The 17,355-nt window shown below is 40.1% G+C and overlaps 2 protein-coding genes across 5 annotated transcripts in view; both read right to left on the bottom strand.

Annotated features, from left to right (window-relative positions):
* rnf166 (ring finger protein 166) overlaps window positions 1-10,058 on the bottom strand; it is a 101,475-nt gene extending 91,417 nt beyond the window's left edge. For 2 of the 4 annotated variants that reach the window (XR_003986901.1, XR_003986900.1), the window contains exon 1: window positions 9,426-10,054. Coding sequence is in view for 2 of the 4 variants with exons in the window: in XM_030441539.1 (XP_030297399.1) it covers window positions 9,426-9,613 (188 nt within the window). In the remaining 2 variants the exon portion in view is untranslated. Of the gene's footprint in view, window positions 1-9,425 lie in introns of all 4 variants that reach the window. The other 2 variants (XM_030441539.1, XM_030441538.1) reach the window with 2 other exon arrangements.
* Window positions 9,796-16,345, bottom strand: LOC115596783 (uncharacterized). The gene is made up of 3 exons (XM_030442195.1): window positions 16,102-16,345; window positions 15,498-16,004; window positions 9,796-9,887 (listed from the first exon to the last, which is right to left on the bottom strand). Exons 1-3 carry the CDS (start codon window positions 16,202-16,204, stop codon window positions 9,796-9,798), a joined length of 702 nt encoding a protein of 233 aa, XP_030298055.1. The 5' UTR covers window positions 16,205-16,345.
* Window positions 16,346-17,355: the final 1,010 nt, after the last annotated feature.

Below are 17,355 nucleotides of genomic sequence, written 5' to 3'. Positions count from 1 at the left end.
ACAACATAAGGATTTTTCAGATTCCAGAAGAAAGCGAGGGCAACGATAGAACTGGATTTGTGAAAGGGCTGCTTCGAGGGACATTGAAACTGTCACCAGAAAGGGACATAAAGATGCACCAATCTCTCGGACCCAAACCTAAGGATTCAGCGGCACCTCCCAGGTCGATAATAGTGAGATTCCTCGACGCAGCAGTAAAAGATGAGATCATACGACAAGCATGGAGCCAGAAACAAGTCTTCTTCCAAGATAAAAGGATTTTCTTTGACCAAGACTACTCTCCTGATCTCAGGGTTCGTACACATTTTTCAAGGTCAAATTCAAGCACTTTTCAAGCACTTTTAAGGGTCATTTTCAAGGTTTCCAGAACCTTTTTGCTGGGGTAAAATACATATCTACAGGAATATATATACTCATGATTTTTTCTTATCACAATTATGTACATTGTATTATGCTGTAAACATCTAAAATTATGTTTCATAATAGCAAAAACTTCAGAAATTAATTATCCAGTCTGATCCCAATTTTGTGGAAGACAGAGTTATAATGTCAAGCACTTTCAAGCACTTAAACTAAAATCCAAGTACTTTTCAGACCTTGAAAACACAACATTGAAATTCAAGCACTTTCAAGGATTTCAAGCACCCGTACGAACCCTGTGATCTACAAAAGAAAAGAGCAAAAGTTCACGAAGTGATCAAACAACTCAAAAATAAGGAAATACAGGCAAAATGCCTGTATCCAGCACAACTGAAAATAAGATTGAAGACACAGCAGTCAGTTGAATGTTTTACAAAGTTCTGACAGATGCTGTATTTAAGGTTAGCATGAGTGGATTACACTCACTTAGACCTTTTTTACACACTAGTGTAATATTGGTTGCTCTCACACTGTGCATTGTTCCCACAGTGAGGGTAGGTCACGCCCCTCTGTCCCATTACCAATGGGGGTCAACCACAGTTAAATTAATGTGGACGACCGGAAATGTGGAAGTTCTGTTCTATGTTATTAATGTTAAGTTTCTGTTTTCTCTGACATATGTTATGGACCAAAGTCTACTCAAGTGCATACAAGTAAAGCAAATCTATACGATAAGTTTGTTTAAACAAAAGGGGGAACACATCATGATGTCACATAGAGATTATGACTTACCTGAATTTTATTAGTTACAATGTAAGAGAAGTTAATAACCCAATTAAAAGGAAAAAAATATTTGGGCAGTTAAAGAAATTACACTGCTCTGTAGCCCTACTTCAAGAAACTCATTTACCTGAGATGATGATAATAATAATAATAATAATAATAATGATAATAATAATAATAATAATAATAATAATAATAATAATGATAATAATAATAATAATAATAATAATGATAATAATAATAATGGATTGGATTTGTATGGCGCTTTTCAAGTCACCCAAAGCGCCTGACAGGGTTCCAGGTTCCACTCATTCACACTCAGTCATACTGGTGGTGGTAAACTACGATAGTAGCCACAGCTGCCCTGGGGCAGACTGACGGAAGCGTGGCTACCACCTCAAACCAGATTGCCTCAAACATACAGCAGTCATACACATTCACACGAGGCAAGGTGGGTGAAGTGTCTTGCCCAAGGACACAACGACCATGAAGCAGTTGGCCGGGCGGGGATCGATAGAACATCTTAAATTAAAAAGAGAGTGGGTCGAGCAGGTCTATAGTGCATCATGCAGAGGGGGGAAGAAAAGAGGAGTTGCTATTCTGTTTAACAAGTCTGTTTATTATAATAATGAAAAAATATTCCAAGACGAGGAAGGCTGATTTGTCATGATAATTGGAACGATTGGTGGCACAAAGATAACCATTTTAAACGTATACGCCCCAAATGAAGACTGCCCATACTTCTTTAAAAAGATTGCAGGACTAGTGGCAGATAAAGGAGAAGGAATCATACTCGTGGGAGAAGATTTTAATTCTATTCTGAATACAAAATTAGACCGATTACCAGTTATAATAAGATCTCAGTCCAAAATGTCTAAAAGCTTATCAAGCATGATGACAGAGTTGGGCTTGATGGATGTTTGGCGACATTTTCATCCAAACGACAGAGATTTTACTTTTATGTCCCAAATGCATGGAAGTTACACAAGGATAGATTTTTTCTGCGTGTCAAAAAAAGCCTTATATCGAGTAAAAGAAACCACAATTGAACCAATCACTATTTCTGACCACAGCCCAGTTGTTATGAAAATTGATATAGGGCTTAATGACCATTTTAAGTATTGGAGGTTAAATGTTTCATTACTGACAGATACTCGAGTTAAACAAGAAATACAAGCTGCTTTAACTGAATATTTTGCAATAAACGATAATGGTATTGTCTCTCCCTCAGTGGTATGGGATGCAAGTAAGGCCACAATACGTGGGAAGATTATTTCTATTGGCTCTAGAATAAAGAAACAGAGGCTTATAAGACAGCAAGAACTGGAAAATGAAATAAAAAGATTAGAAAAAGAAGATAAACAATTTAGAAAAGAAGATAGACTTAAAAAGCTTAGGGAAGCTAAACAACAATTAGATGAGCTATTAACACACAAGGCAGAAGGTAGTCTCAGGTACATAAGCAGAAAATATTACGAAATGGGAAATAAAGCTAGCAGGTTATTGGCCTTTCAGCTCAGGAAGGCCCAATCAAACCGTATAGTTGCTAAGATCAGAAATCCTGAAACCAATCTTGCTGAGACTCATCCTTGGGAAATATCAAACGCATTTGCAAAATATTACGAACAGCTATATAAGGCTGAGGTACAAGAATCACAGAAAGAAAATATTGAGTTCTTGAAACCTCTCAAAATGACTAAATTGTTGAATGTGGAGGCAACCAAACTAGTAGAGCCTATCACAGAAGCTGAAATAAGAAAAACTATTGCTAAATTAAAAAATAACAGATCACCGGGAACGGATGGATTTAGTGGGGAATACTGTAATTTTTTTGTAAATGAACTTACCCCTATACTATGCAAAGTATTTCATTATACATTAAACTAAAAAGATCCTCCAAAGTCATGGTCAGAAGCAATTATTGCGGTCTTACAAAAAGAAGGGAAAGACCCCTTACAGTGTACTAGTTAACGCCTGATAAGCCTCCTATGTGTAGATTACAAAATTCTAACTTCTATCCTAGCCACTAGAATTCAGAACTATATAAAGAAACTGATAAAACCAGATCAAACAGGATTTATTATTGGCCGTCATGGAACAAATAATATAAGGAGAGCACTAAATTTACAGTTAATTGCAGCAAGAGACAGAACACCTTCAATGCTTCTCAGCTTGGATGCTGAGAAAGCATTTGACCGAGTTGACTGGCTATTCCTGGAACAAACATTGTTAGAAATGGGACTTGGATTAATACACTTTATAAAAATCCTAAGTCAAAAGTTAGGGTTAATGGGTGCTGTTCGGATTCATTTAATGTGGAAAGGGGTGTGAGGCAGGGAGACTCTTTGTCACCCATTCTTTTTGCACTTAGTATAGAACCCTTGGCGGAAGCTATACGTCAAAATGCACAGATCCAAGGATTGAGGATGAAGGAGGAACAATCCACAAGACAGCCCTTTTTGCTAATGATATTTTGCTTTTCATAAAAAACCCACTTCTCTCTATTCCTGCACTCATGCAATGCTTGCACAAATACAGTTCGGTCTCAGGATACAAAATTAATGAAAACAAATCAGAGGCAATGATGATATCAGGGAACTGGCCTATACAGCTAAACAAAAACGTGTCCTTCCACTGGTCTAAGCAGGTATTTATGTACCTGGGAGTTGTCCTCACTGCAAACTCGATGCAATTATATGATGTTAATTATAATAAGCTAATTAGACAGACAAAAAATTATATAACAAGATGGGAGGTTCTTCCCCTCTCTTTGTTTGGAAGAGTTGAGACAGTGAGGATGAATCTCCTGCCTCGAATGCTGTTTCTGTTCCAATCCTTACCTGTGAAAGTGCCCATTACTACCTTTAATATGTTGGATAAACTAATTTTTGCATTTATTTGGCAGAGAAAGAGACCCAGTATAAGACTTAAAATTCTTCTTCTGCCAAAGGAAAAAGGGGGTCTAGGCCTTCCAAATCTCAAATATTATTATTGGGCTGCACAGTTAAATGCAGCTGTGGCATGGATCAAAAATGATCAGGAAACTGGGTGGGTTCAGATTGAACAGAGTACAGCTAAGGGCATATCCTTATCAATACTGCCCTTAATTAATATGAAAACTGTTAATAGTGCTAAATTTGAAAATGAATGTATAAAACATACACTAAAGGTTTGGACAATAGTTAGAAAAAAGCTTGGAGGTCCATTATCTGTGTCAAGGGCCATGCCAATAGTGGGTAACATGGAATTTTGAAAAATCTTGAAAAATGGCCACCATATTGAAATTTTGAGTGGCCAATGCCTTTTTCCAAAATAGTGGCCCTTAGAGAGTATCTGTGCCAAATTTCATGCTTGTATACCAAAGTGAACAATTTTTTTACTAATCTGCTGCACTAATAGTGGGTTTAGAAGATGGGCGGATAAAGGTCTTAACACAATCAACTCACTATTCAATGGAACAGAGTTCAAATCATTTACCCAGCTCCAGGAGCAATGTCAACTTCCCTCCAATGACCTATATAGATATTTTCAAATAAGACACTATATAACAAATCATAAAGAAAGGGAGTTGCTTAGTAAAAACCCAAATAATATTGAGGATTATTTTATTACTTTGGCAGAAAAACACCTCCCAATCAAAAAACATGTTTCACATATATATAAAAGGCTTATAAATGATACCCAGCAAAATACTGAAAGTATTAAGGGAAAATGGGAATTGGAATCAAATGTTATTATTACAGATAATGTATGGGAAAAGCTGTGTATAAATTGTCATAAAGGACTTAATAGTCAGTTATGGAGAGAATTCGACTGGAAATTAAAAATAAGGTCTTTCAATACACCACTCATAATTTCAAGGTATGTGAAAGAACCTAATGTGAAATTGTGTTGGAGAAAATGTGGAAACATTGGAGATCATTCTCATATCTTTTGGGACTGCCCAGTAATCCAAGAATTCTGGAAGAGAGTCAAGGAAGAGACTGACAAGATCTTACAAGTAAACTCCCCATTAGACCCACTGATATTCCTGCTGGGAGCTATACCTCTAGAGACATATAGTTCAGATCAAAGATACATGTTACAGACACTTTTATTGATTGCTAAGAAAACGATAACTGTTAATCCAAAACCACCGATCCAAAGGATCCAAAGATCCAAAACCACCGATCATAACTCAGTGGGTACAGAAACTGAAAAGGGTCTACACAATGGAGCGAATGACTGCAAGCTTACAACTGAACATGGACACTTGTGAACAAAGGTGGAACTGTATTACTCTCTATTTGGAGGACTAATGGAGGAATATGGGTTATTATATTATATTTCTCTTTATGGTATTTCTATTGCATTCTATTTACTTGTATCTCAATTCATAGGGTCCTATGTCAGTGAATGTTTTGGTTTTTTTTGTGGAAAAAAGGAAAAATAAAAAAGTTCAAAATTTTTTTTTAAAAATTAACAACTACTGCTTCACCATAGACAACACCACCCTCTCCCCCTCCCCCTCCCCACACAGTCACAACCTCAGAGTCATTTTTGACCACAACCTCTGAAAAACTGCCTTCTTCCACCTTAAAAACATAGCCCGGCCATCTCTGTCCATCACTTTCTTTCTCTGCAACAGTAACCCTGATCCACACCTTCATTACTTCCAGAATTGACTACTGCAACAGCATCCTCTTCGGCACACCATTCAAACTCCTCAATAAACTTCAATACGTCCAGAACTCTGCTGCCTGCCTGCTCACCCACACCCGCAAAATCGTTTTTAATGTATAACCTGTTTTTTTTCTTTCTATTTTACGTGTGTTGTTTTTATACTTCTGTTTTAATCTGTAAAGCGCCTTTGAGTACCTTAAAAGCGCTATATAAAATAAATGCATTGTTATTATCATTAAAACACAAAGTGTTGCATATCTCCACAATGGTCTGTCCGAACGACATGAAACTACTTCCCAATGAGCCAATAAGGCTCTGTGAAAAATTATAAACTTCATTTTTCCAACTCCTCCTAGGCCATATGACCCATTTGCAACAAACTTTGCAAGAAGCATCTGTGGACAAAACTTATCAAAAACTTTCACCGACGTCACACCTGGTGGCATGGTCCATTTTGATGCTTCGCCATAAAACCATCAACTCATTATAACACCCACATACAATTTGCCATCTACTCCAAATTGCTCAAAAATGTAGAGGGTCTTGCCCTGAATACATCTACAAGGCACACCCCGATGGCAGCATGCCCCGACGCACGTGGACTGCAAAGGCCCGTTCATCGCTGCATGCAGCTTTAATTTGTATTAATAATTCAAATAATTACCGTTAAAAATTATAAAATTACTCTAAGTTATTATTAATTACTAATAACGAAAACTGCCCTTCCTTTGTACCCAAAACAGCGTGCAGCCTGTTCATAACACCCTTGTTCATAAACATTACCATTCCAAAGTTTTTATGAGCCTTAACTTAGCCTTTTCAGATGACAATGTCATCTGTTTTGGGGAGCTCTTGGGAGAAAACAGGAACATTTCCAGGACAACACAATATTTTCCAGTATTATTAGCATTTTCTAAATTTTCAACTATTTTCAAGGTTTCCCAGATCACATGAGAACACTGTCTAGTATGAAGTACAAAGACTTTGACGGATCCAGAGGGAGCTGCATGTAATATGGGTTGTGGGTAATGATGATTTCGATCATTTGTTTTTAGATTGACCATAATGAGTCCAAGAGTGTTATAGGACTGCGACACTTGACCAGTAGATTGCTCTCTGAAACCTGCTGTCTACATTATCCACAATGCAACTTAGCCACTTGGTGACATCACTGGAGACAATTGTCACATTACATGCATCTTCCTCTGCAGCCACAAATGACTCCATACTACTTTTTCCATATTGCAGAAGTGTTCCAAAGACCTGCAAACACACTTTCATGATAGCAGAGTTACCCTTTGATTGGATACACAGGGAGTCTTTCATACATACACTGTAGTGGGGTGAGGCTGTCAATGGCCAACTGTTTCCCTGTACAGTTGTGTGTATGTGGGCCAGTCAAAAGCAAGCATTAGTGTCAGTATTCCCTGAAGATTTATCCATCCCCATCAACAGTAGAGGAGTAAAAATAGCTGCACTTTTCCTTTAACTAGAAATAGAACTGAGGCTACCTGAGGTCTGTTTCTCTCTTGTTGTTCCTTTCAGCTCTAGACTGAGACAGATTAGAAATGCACCCCTCTCGCTAACTACTCTCAAATTTAATTTGATATGAGGCAAGAAGCATGTGATGGTGAGTGCTGATAATGTCATAATCCCATCAGTTAAACATTCCACATGTCACCACTGCAAATTATTACCTTGGTCTAAAGTCGCTGTTTTCCCTACAGCAACCATTCATTAAGGCATCCATTATCATATGAGCTAGTTAGAAAACCATAAATACAAAGTGGATGTTGTTGCTATTGTAGCATGATCCTGATATTAAACCCTTATTTTTCTGGCAATTCAATTTGTGTCATGACTGACAGCTATTTCTTTTTTGACTCTGATCATGTCTGCTGCATGTTATGCTGGTTCTTTCCCTGTACACAACAGACAACTGAGGAGACCTGTGTAGGGTTGCAGACAGACCGATGCTACCTCCATGTCACATGATGTCACCCAGCAGTGAAGAGCTTCCTACTAGTGTTCAACAGACACACTATCAAGCCAGATATAACACTACTGGTAATCAAGCCCAAGTCTCTGCAGAGCTGAGTGGCACCCTACTTTATCTGTGTTTGACTAAAGGTGTCAAAAGCATACGCAAACACATTCACTTGTGTGCTGTCTCTCTCATACCCAGTTCATGACACAATGTTTTGAGATCTGTCCATTTTGAGTTGATTGAAATAAAATACTAAACTGGTACATTGGTGTATCTGCATTGTTCTGTTGATTTACTAAAAAGCTTGGTAATAAATGGTATATAAGTGTATCATATCTAGGGGTGGGAATAACAGTTTCTCTCACAATATGATTCACAATACTTTGCCCAAGATAAAAACAGAGTTACGATACAGCGATTCTGCATCAAACTAGTGACAACCCATCCTCTAAAAAAAGAGTTCAAATGTTTAAAGGAACAATACAACTATGGCACACAAAATTCTATTCAATCTGTTTACAGAAAATACTCCACATTGCATGAAGTAGTGATTCTGGCAAGTCAAACTGTCAGGGGAATCTGTTTTAAGCACCTACATGCTTTATTAAAAACTAGGGCTGTCAAAGTTAACACAATTATAAAGCGTTTTTTGATGCGCAATTAACTTATACACGTTATGGCCCTCGTACACTCTGTAGTTTGGGAAATCAGGAAGCGATGCAGCATTCAGACTGTCAATGAAACTGAGCAGAAATGGTTCCAGAAAAGGGTCTTTTGAATGGCAAGTTCCGTTTCAAATCCTGTCAGATCGTACTTACTGCATTTACTGTTAATGTGAATTGAGTTATTACCGGAGCACGGCGAGTCTCAATATATTATATATATATATATTATATTTATAATATATTCTGGACAGTATTTGTCATTGTTTTAAATTGTTGCAATGAAAAAAACAGGCATAGCATATTTGTCCACTCCATGTTGATAAGAGTATTTAAACCTTGAAAAATATTCCTTTAAAGGGTACAGTTAGAACAGATAAATAATAAGTAATTCATTTGTGATTAGATATTCTAATCGAACAGCCATAATAAAAATCTAGTAATGGGGATAAAATGACTAAGTGAATAAAGACAAGTTTTAGAACAAGTAGAACAGTTTGGTATACTCAGAAAATGATATCATTGTTGCAGCCTTTAGAAACAGGAAAAACAACACTTACACCATCTCACAATATCATGATGTCGTAAAAAATGAGACAATGTATAGTCTATTATGATGATTAAAAAAAGGATACAATATCAACATATCATCCAACTGTATTAGAAACTTACAAATTGATTGTTCGAAGATTTTTACTAAATAATCCTTATACAAGAGTATCCTTATTTCTCTTTATTAGCCGTTCTCATAACCTGAGTGTCAAAACTGTAGTGATGGACTGAACTAGGTAAGGGTTAGGGTGCTGAAAAACAAACAGTAAGCCACGTGAACTCAGACATGACACCTGTTCTAACACATTATAGAAGCTGCCAGCCTTTATAAAACATTGCAATTCTACATTAAAGAGCGAAATGTCACCGTAACTTTCTGCCCACAATGACACACATCAAACAAGAAGTAGCTACTTTACGTGTGAGCACAGCTGGCGATGCTGACGGGTTTGTGATAAACCTCCAGGCAGATGGGACAAGAGAACTGGCTCTCGATGCCCTCAGTCGGGGCTACCAGCGTGCCTGAGCCGCTGTTGGGCTGCTGCTGCTGCTGCTGCTGGCGGAGCTGGGTGCTCGCTGAGACAAAGCTCCGAAACATCGCCATCATGGAGCCGGAGACGACCTGGAACTGTCGACAGTTCGTTGCCCGAGAGAGGAAGCTGTCCGACTGCTGTAACTGCGGTTAGCTAAGCTAAGTGCGTTATCCGCACAGCATATTGAATACATGCCTTACAAACATGCTGGCTTTTCAATTCACTTATCATTAAATTACCCTAATGAATCCAAACATTACTTCTCTGTGGCTGGAGAAGACATGCCGGAGAAGTAAACATTGGGAGCAGTGACGTTGGCGAGTGTCAGCACGGTGCTACAGGGATGACCTGGATAAAAACACGAATCTAAAAACTCGTGGAGGGCGACTAACACTACATCCACTTGGTTGTCATATTACCACTTTTGGGCAAGCGTCATGAACGGTGCAAGCAAAAACACAGGCTACAACAGAAGCTCTCCACGCGCTTTGCTTTATGGAGGTTGAAGTACCTCTGTTCATTTCCTTACAGCACTCTACCTTTCTGTGGAACTACAATCCCAGAGGCCACTTTTAAGGGTTACAGCGAGCGGTCTGGGCCAAAGAGCGTAGGTGAGGAAAAAAAAAGCTGTCGTAGCGGAACACATTCAAGATGCAAAATTAAATTTAGTGTCAACTGACAGTGAAGTTGTTTGGTCATTCATTCACAACATTTCTTGAGGGCAATTTATGGCATATTGTCAGAAGCCCATGAACTTACACTGAACAATATAGAAGATAACAAACAACTGGAACAGTTTCATGGGATTCATATAGGCTTGTACTAAAGGCTATAATATCCCACAGTGAGGGGGGGAATCATTAATGATAACATTAAACAAATGCCAAGTAGTACATGTGCAAAAAGACATTATTACAGTACTCTTAAAATGTATCCCTGTCATTTCCTTTATTCCATTAAAGGATAAGTTCACCCCAAAATGAAAAAAATAATTTACCCTCAACCCCCCATGTTCATTGAAATTTGGGTGACGTTTCATGATAGAGTACTGATGTCAAGCCCCTTTTGGTTTCTCTCATGGGACGTTATTTCAGAAAATCTTTGTATTGTGAATGGAGAAGACAAATCATTATGCCATGCACTACGCCTATGACGTTTGTTAACTTAAAAGATCATTCTCAAAGTCAATAACGTCACAGTTTGACGTAAAATTAATATTAGACTGAAAAAATACATAATTAAAAGGACTACACATCCAACAGTCGAGTTAGTGATGTGATCATGTTGAACGGTCACCAGACCCTTTGAATAAAACATTATAGCTGGTCCTGTATATTAGCAGATCACAAAAAATGGCGAGCTACCCTTTCACATAACTGCAGTTGTCAATATGAGCAGATCAATTATGATTTTCAACGTGTTTTAGTGCCTTTTCTGTGCCGAGGTAGTGGCAATAGGGGGGTGATACAACAAAGAAGCTGTGGGAGAGATGGGAGGAGGGGGTGATACAGAAGCCACAGCAGTAATAACACAGCTTCACTAACTGAGACATGAATATTAATTATACTAAATAAATAATAATAATAATAATAATAATAATAATAATAATAAAATGATAATAATAATGATAGAAGCCCTAAGATTACCAATTGATTTTAAAAGATGTTTACACACTTGAAGTGAGAAAGCCTTTGCATTCACTTCCAACGGGGTGCACTGCATCTTGTGGCCACCGCAGACTTGGATTACGCTGGTTGAGCTGTATGGAGCCACTTTCTGTTTGCTGTTTTTGCTTTTGCTTCTTGCTTATGCTTTAAAACAAGTCTCCATCTACAGCAGTTGTTTAGGAGAATTCTGCAACACACTGTGAAGCTCCAGAAAAGTTCTGTCGCCTATGAAACTTGACACCTGACTTTCCATAAACATGGGGGTGAGTAAATAATGACTGAATTTCCATTTTTGGGTGAACCTTTTTATTTAAATTGAGGGACTTGAAAACACATATGAAAGGGTTACGGTTAGATTACGGTCTTCCAATGACTGTATGAGCACGCAAACATTTCTCCCTATGAAGATAGAGTGTCAGAAGGACAGACATTTAGACTCAGCATAGATTGAATGAAAAATGCAGTGGGGATGATGGTTTAAAAATGGAGTGGTGAGAAACGCACAAATTAGCAGAAACTGAAGAGTCTCACATCTGCAGATTGAAGTTTTTACAGTAGCTACGACAGCCTGCGCATACAGCGTGGTCAAAAGTTTATATACAGTTGTACAGAACATACACAATGTCAGTCTTGAGTTCCAATGATTTCTACAATACTGTAGAAATCTACTTTTTCTGTGATGAAAACAGTGGAACACTGTGGCTGCTTTGTCTCAAAAACATTCATGAAGTTTGGTTCAAATATGATTGAAAGTTATTATTGGTATTCTGAAAATGTGACCAAATCTGCTAGGCCAAAGCCATAAAGTAATTACAGTAAACCTAATGTTGCCAGTCCATAGGTGTCTGGTCGTCCTGTGGCTGGATTTTCAACCACTCGACAGATTCAGCAATGTCTAACTACATTTGTTGGTTTCCTGGCACAGACTTGTTTCTTCAGTGTAGTCCACATGTTCTCAATGGGGTTCAGGACTTCGTAAAGGCCATTCCAAAACTTCAATTCTGGCCTGGTTTAGCCTCTCCTTTACCACTTCTGATGTGTATTTGGGATCATTGTCCTGCTTGAACAGCCAATTGCACCCAAGACCCAATCTTCTGCTGATGAGTTCAGGTTTTCCTGAAGATTTTTTTCTTCAAAGTCCTTTATCATTTTTCCATCTTCAGAGCACCAGATCCACTAGCAACAAAACAGTTCCACAGCATAATAGAAACACCACCATACTTGACAGTAGGTATGGTGTTCTCAATTTTCGTTTCTTCTGACCACAGAACTTTCCTACTGAAGGGGGTGATCAATAGTAAACTTCAGTTGAGCTTTATGGTGCCACATCTGCAGCAAGGGTTTCTTTCTCACATAGCAGCCTGTCAGCCAATGACCAAGGTGCAGGGCAAGCTTGACTGTGGCCACAATTAATCACTGACTTGCTTTTTGTTGGTTTTTGGTTGACTCTTGACCAGGGACGGACTGGCCATTGGGCAATGTGGGCAAATGCCACTGCGGCCGCCTGGTGATAAATAAATAAATGAATAAATATAAAGCGGAGCGGCTGCATCAATAGGCGGCCGCGGCCGCAAATGAATAAATAGGCGAAATAAATAAATATAGCGGGGCGGCTGCGTCAAAAGGCGGTCGCAAATGAATAAATGGCCAGCAACCCTCATGTGCCACTCGGGCTGGCCGACAAATCACAGATCGGCTCCAAGCTCGTTTCTCCCGGCAGTCTCGAGCGTCAATAAAGTTTTTAAGCCAAAGGGAAAACTATCTTCTCTTAATCCAATATACCACTCAGTAGATGTTCTAATCACCATTTATATGCCACATACGAGTCTCTATATCACAGTCATGGTTACCTTCTACAGTCACAAACTTATATCATTCTGCATTGTTTTGTAGCGAAATGTCTTATTCAGTTGTTCAAAAACGTGCATGGTTTGAAATAAAACAAATCTACCTGCATTTTTTTATTTGAATAGTTGTTTGCAAAAGTTAAAATGAAGCAATGCCTTCTGGGACCGTCACACTCAGACCGTCTGAGTGTGGTTGTTGGAAGTTGGAGGTTGGAAGTTGGAAGTTGACTGAGTTTAAGCTAGCAAAAAAATTAATAAAGAGGTATCAAGCGACACAAGGTGGGAGCGGAGAAAAAGAGAGAAATCTCAGAGAGCACTGTTGGTTGACGGTGAAAAATGCTGCAAACCGACTGATTTGTTTTTAAAATCAAGTGCAGCTTCAGCTAACACTAACGTTAGCGCTAATACTGCTAGCACCAGCACACCAGGGAGAAAGACAAGACAGTGAGGAATATGAGCAAGAGGAGGATGAAGAGGTAGACATGGATGACTGCGTGACGGTAAGACACGTTTGTATTATGGAGCGGCTGGCTCTGATGATTTATAAATGTGTTTTATGTATTGGGGTGTAGTTGTTTATAGCTTAGGAATTTACGTTTACTATCACCGGGGCTATCAAAAGTGCCTGTTCTTTACGTGCTTTAAAAATTGCACGTGCGCGCGAGCACCCCCCTTCCGTGGGCCGCTGGTGGGTGAAAACATAGACATATATTGAGATTGAGGAGTCACGTGCTGATTTGGGTTGATCTGGGCGGGGTCTGAGCCGGTCGGCCATGATGGTAGGAGACGCTATCGGTTGTCAGGGGCAACGCCTGCAGAACTTCACAGAGGCGCGACTAAACAGTCCAGAGCTCTTTAATTTCTGCGCATTTATTATTTCGGCGGGACAGAGACGGATCTACGAATATGAGAAAGAAAAGGAAGAAAGTAAAGCAATGCAAAAAGATAAGGCGAAAGAAAAGGGACCTTACAGGAACAAGCTCACACCAAGCGCATAACAGCGGTATTTGGAGAAGCTCTCGGACATCCAAAATATCAACCTATACGAGCTCCCTGCAGCGGAATGGCACAGAGACCTGGATCATTTACCTCCATGCACATACATGGACATCGTCAGTTACCTTGTTTTTGGTGTAAGTTACTACACAATGCAGGAGTTTAAAAGCCACAAGTCTTTGGAAAGTTACGAGACTTTCTGCTGCGGCTGGGTGCAGGACTTGGCCATCTACAAGCCCCGGGGTGGTGAAAACAGCGTTGTACCGGCAAAAAGACATTTTTAGAGAATGTACCCGAGTGAAAATGCAGAGAACACACTCTCATCGACTGGGGGGTGCGATCGAAAGTAAGGTCCTTTCTTCTTATTGCAGCCAACCAAGCAATCCGGCGTCTACTCGTCAGGTCAGAGACTTGCTTTCCTTATGCTGTGTCCATTTCGGCAACCTAAACTGTATCCCATTGTTCCTATGTTTTCCATATGAATCGTGTGAGGTACTGAATCAGTTTTTAACGCAGCAGTGACTACCAGGCATGGTAAAACAGTGTGGAATTGTAAAAACCTCCACTACTACAGAGTTAAGGACACACGTAAACAATCGTGTTTTGCCGCCGGCATCCTGCCATCATGGCGGAGAGGGGGAAGATCCCGCGAGATCGAGGGAGGGGCTTTGTACCATGACGACAACTCCTCACTCTCAATACATAGACGCCGCATCGACTGCAGCCGCCCACTAGTGCGGCGTGCCTACAGGGCGGCCATCTTGGAACAGGGCCAATCGCTCCAACAGTGCATCCATAAACGTATGAAGGAATAGCGTTTACACAATAAAAGTGGTAATAAATCGCTAATTTTTCAAGCTATTTTCACGAGGTTTGTTTGTAAAACGTCAGACATAACAGACAGACAGAGATAGAACGAAAAGAACACAGAAAACGTTCAGGTGTGTTCAAGTCTTTATTTAAAGCTTGAAGGGTATACATTGCATTTGAGTATATATATATGTGTATATATGTGTGTGTGTGTGTGTATATATATATACAGGGTTCTCCCCAGACGGTGGAACAGCGGCGCTGCGCCGCTCTACCGCTCGGTCAGCGCCGCTATACTCCGCGCGTGACAGTGTCGAGCGTCCGTCCGTCCGTCCGTCCGCCGTCCCCCGGCTGACGGAGTTGATGACCGGCTGTCCGTACGTCCGTGTCTCCCCCCCCCGGACTGACGTTGACGAGCGGTTGACGAGCAGGTCCCCCCCCCCGGACTGACATTGACGAGCGGTCGCGCGCACCACTCCCCCCCCCCCCCCCCCCCCCGGACAGACGGTGCGCCGCTATACTAAGAATTTCTGGGGAGAACCATGATATATATATGTGTATATGTATATATATATATATGTGTATATATATATATATATATATATATATATATATATATATATATATATATATATCACGGACCAGATGAATGACCATTGACACTTTAGGAGCTTGCCCTGAGTGGACCTGGCGAATCACCCGCTCTGCTGCTCTCACCACCTCGACAGTGCCTTCTGATGGAATCATCAGCCCACCATTATTTTTGAGCACAAGTAGGTGGTAGCTCTTATCGTGTGAAGAGTGCACAGCGTCTGTCACCAGGCTGGCACGGCACACATCGCAAGAGAGCCTTCTTAGAACCTGCCGAACCACAAACCCTGCGATGTAGACCAGAGCATTGTCCACTAGACCACCAAAGCGCGTGGGAAGGTAGCTGTGGTCACACACAAGGGCTGCAAAGTTGACAAATGGGGAAGGGAGTTCATCTGCAGTTTCGGCAGAGGACATGTCGACAGCAGACAGAGACGCTGTGTCATCCTGTGCTGCCACGTTGCCTAGCCCACTTGGTGAGACACCACACCTGACTATCAGACGCCGGAATATGCCCTGGAACTGGCCGGCAGAGGGATTGTTGTTCCATCCCCCTTAATGGAAAAAAAACAACGCACACACATATACTACAATTACACCAAACATCATTTCTTATTGTTTGTTAAAGGCTGTAAAATGTAAAAACCCTACCTGATGCTCTGATTGAATTAAAGAGAAGCTCCAAGTGATCTTGGCTGAACCGGTAGGTGCAGACATACCGCTGGACTTGGAGCAGCTCCGGAATCATCAGCATCAGGGTGTCAATGTTGATCACAAACCCGATGACAGACAGGTACCTTCAAAAGAAAAAAAAAAAAATTCTCCGATTGTATCAAAACAAAGACACCTCGAGGAAGCTCCTAGGAATTTTGTTCATTTAAAGAGGATTTAAATTGATTTTGCCACCATATCCATCATCTAAAAACAAATATATGCATTAACTTTAAGCATCTAAAACCATCTCCATATCAGTGTTTCAACAGGTATTATATCAAATTAATACTAATGTATTCAAAATTAAAAAACTATTCATTTCACTATGTTAAACATGCAATTATTTGGACATTTTTCTCTACTCCCTCTATGGCCCTATGCACATCCCTAATCATATTACCTCAATGAATTCAGCCGTTGCTTCACAGTCTTTAAACTGTGAGTAGCCCAGGTCCCTCAGTGTGCGGAGAGCCACTGTTACTGAGCGACTCAATGTCTGCGCAGCCAGGGACACCTTCATCTTCTGGTTGTCGAAGTGGACATGCTTGTGTGTGATCTTGTTTGCAGCATGCAGTCCGTCCTTCGTCTGAACATTGTTGAGGTAAACAATGTATTTCCAGTTGATGGGGCCAGTGGTGTTCATTATTGGGCTGTATGCCTTCAAAATCAGAATCAGAATTAGAATCCTTTTTAGTCACTGCTAAGGACTCTCAGTACAGACAGGAAAATATAATGCATCACATGCAGTCATAACTATGTAAATAAAACACACAATAAAATAATAATAATAATTTAAAAAAATAATAAGCCTAGAACAACAATCAGCATTTACCTGTAACATGTTGCGTGCAAGCTTCAGCATGTGGCAGGCATCCATCATGACGAACACTCTCTCACCAGTCACTGGATGTGCAAATGAGGTCTTCAGGGGTTCACGAGGGTTTGCCTTGAGGTCACAGCCGAGTTTGTTGCACATGCTGATGTTAGATGCATGGCCATCCATTGTCATGCACACCACTCTGAGACCACGAGCATGAAGTTCCTCCAATGCATGGACAACTAAGACCTTCAGTGTTTCTGGTGAGAGAGCACTAGTCAGATAGTAAGCAACTGGAGCTTTCCAGTGCCCTTGTATGCCTACCACCATAAACACGAGAGCCTCAGAGGCAACATCCGTCTCATTTGATCCAT

The sequence above is a fragment of the Sparus aurata genome, chromosome 15, assembly GCF_900880675.1.
Source record: "Sparus aurata chromosome 15, fSpaAur1.1, whole genome shotgun sequence".
Classification (NCBI taxonomy): domain Eukaryota; kingdom Metazoa; phylum Chordata; class Actinopteri; order Spariformes; family Sparidae; genus Sparus; species Sparus aurata.
Note: the sequence above shows the minus strand (reverse complement) of the source record. Positions and strands in the feature narration are given on the sequence as shown.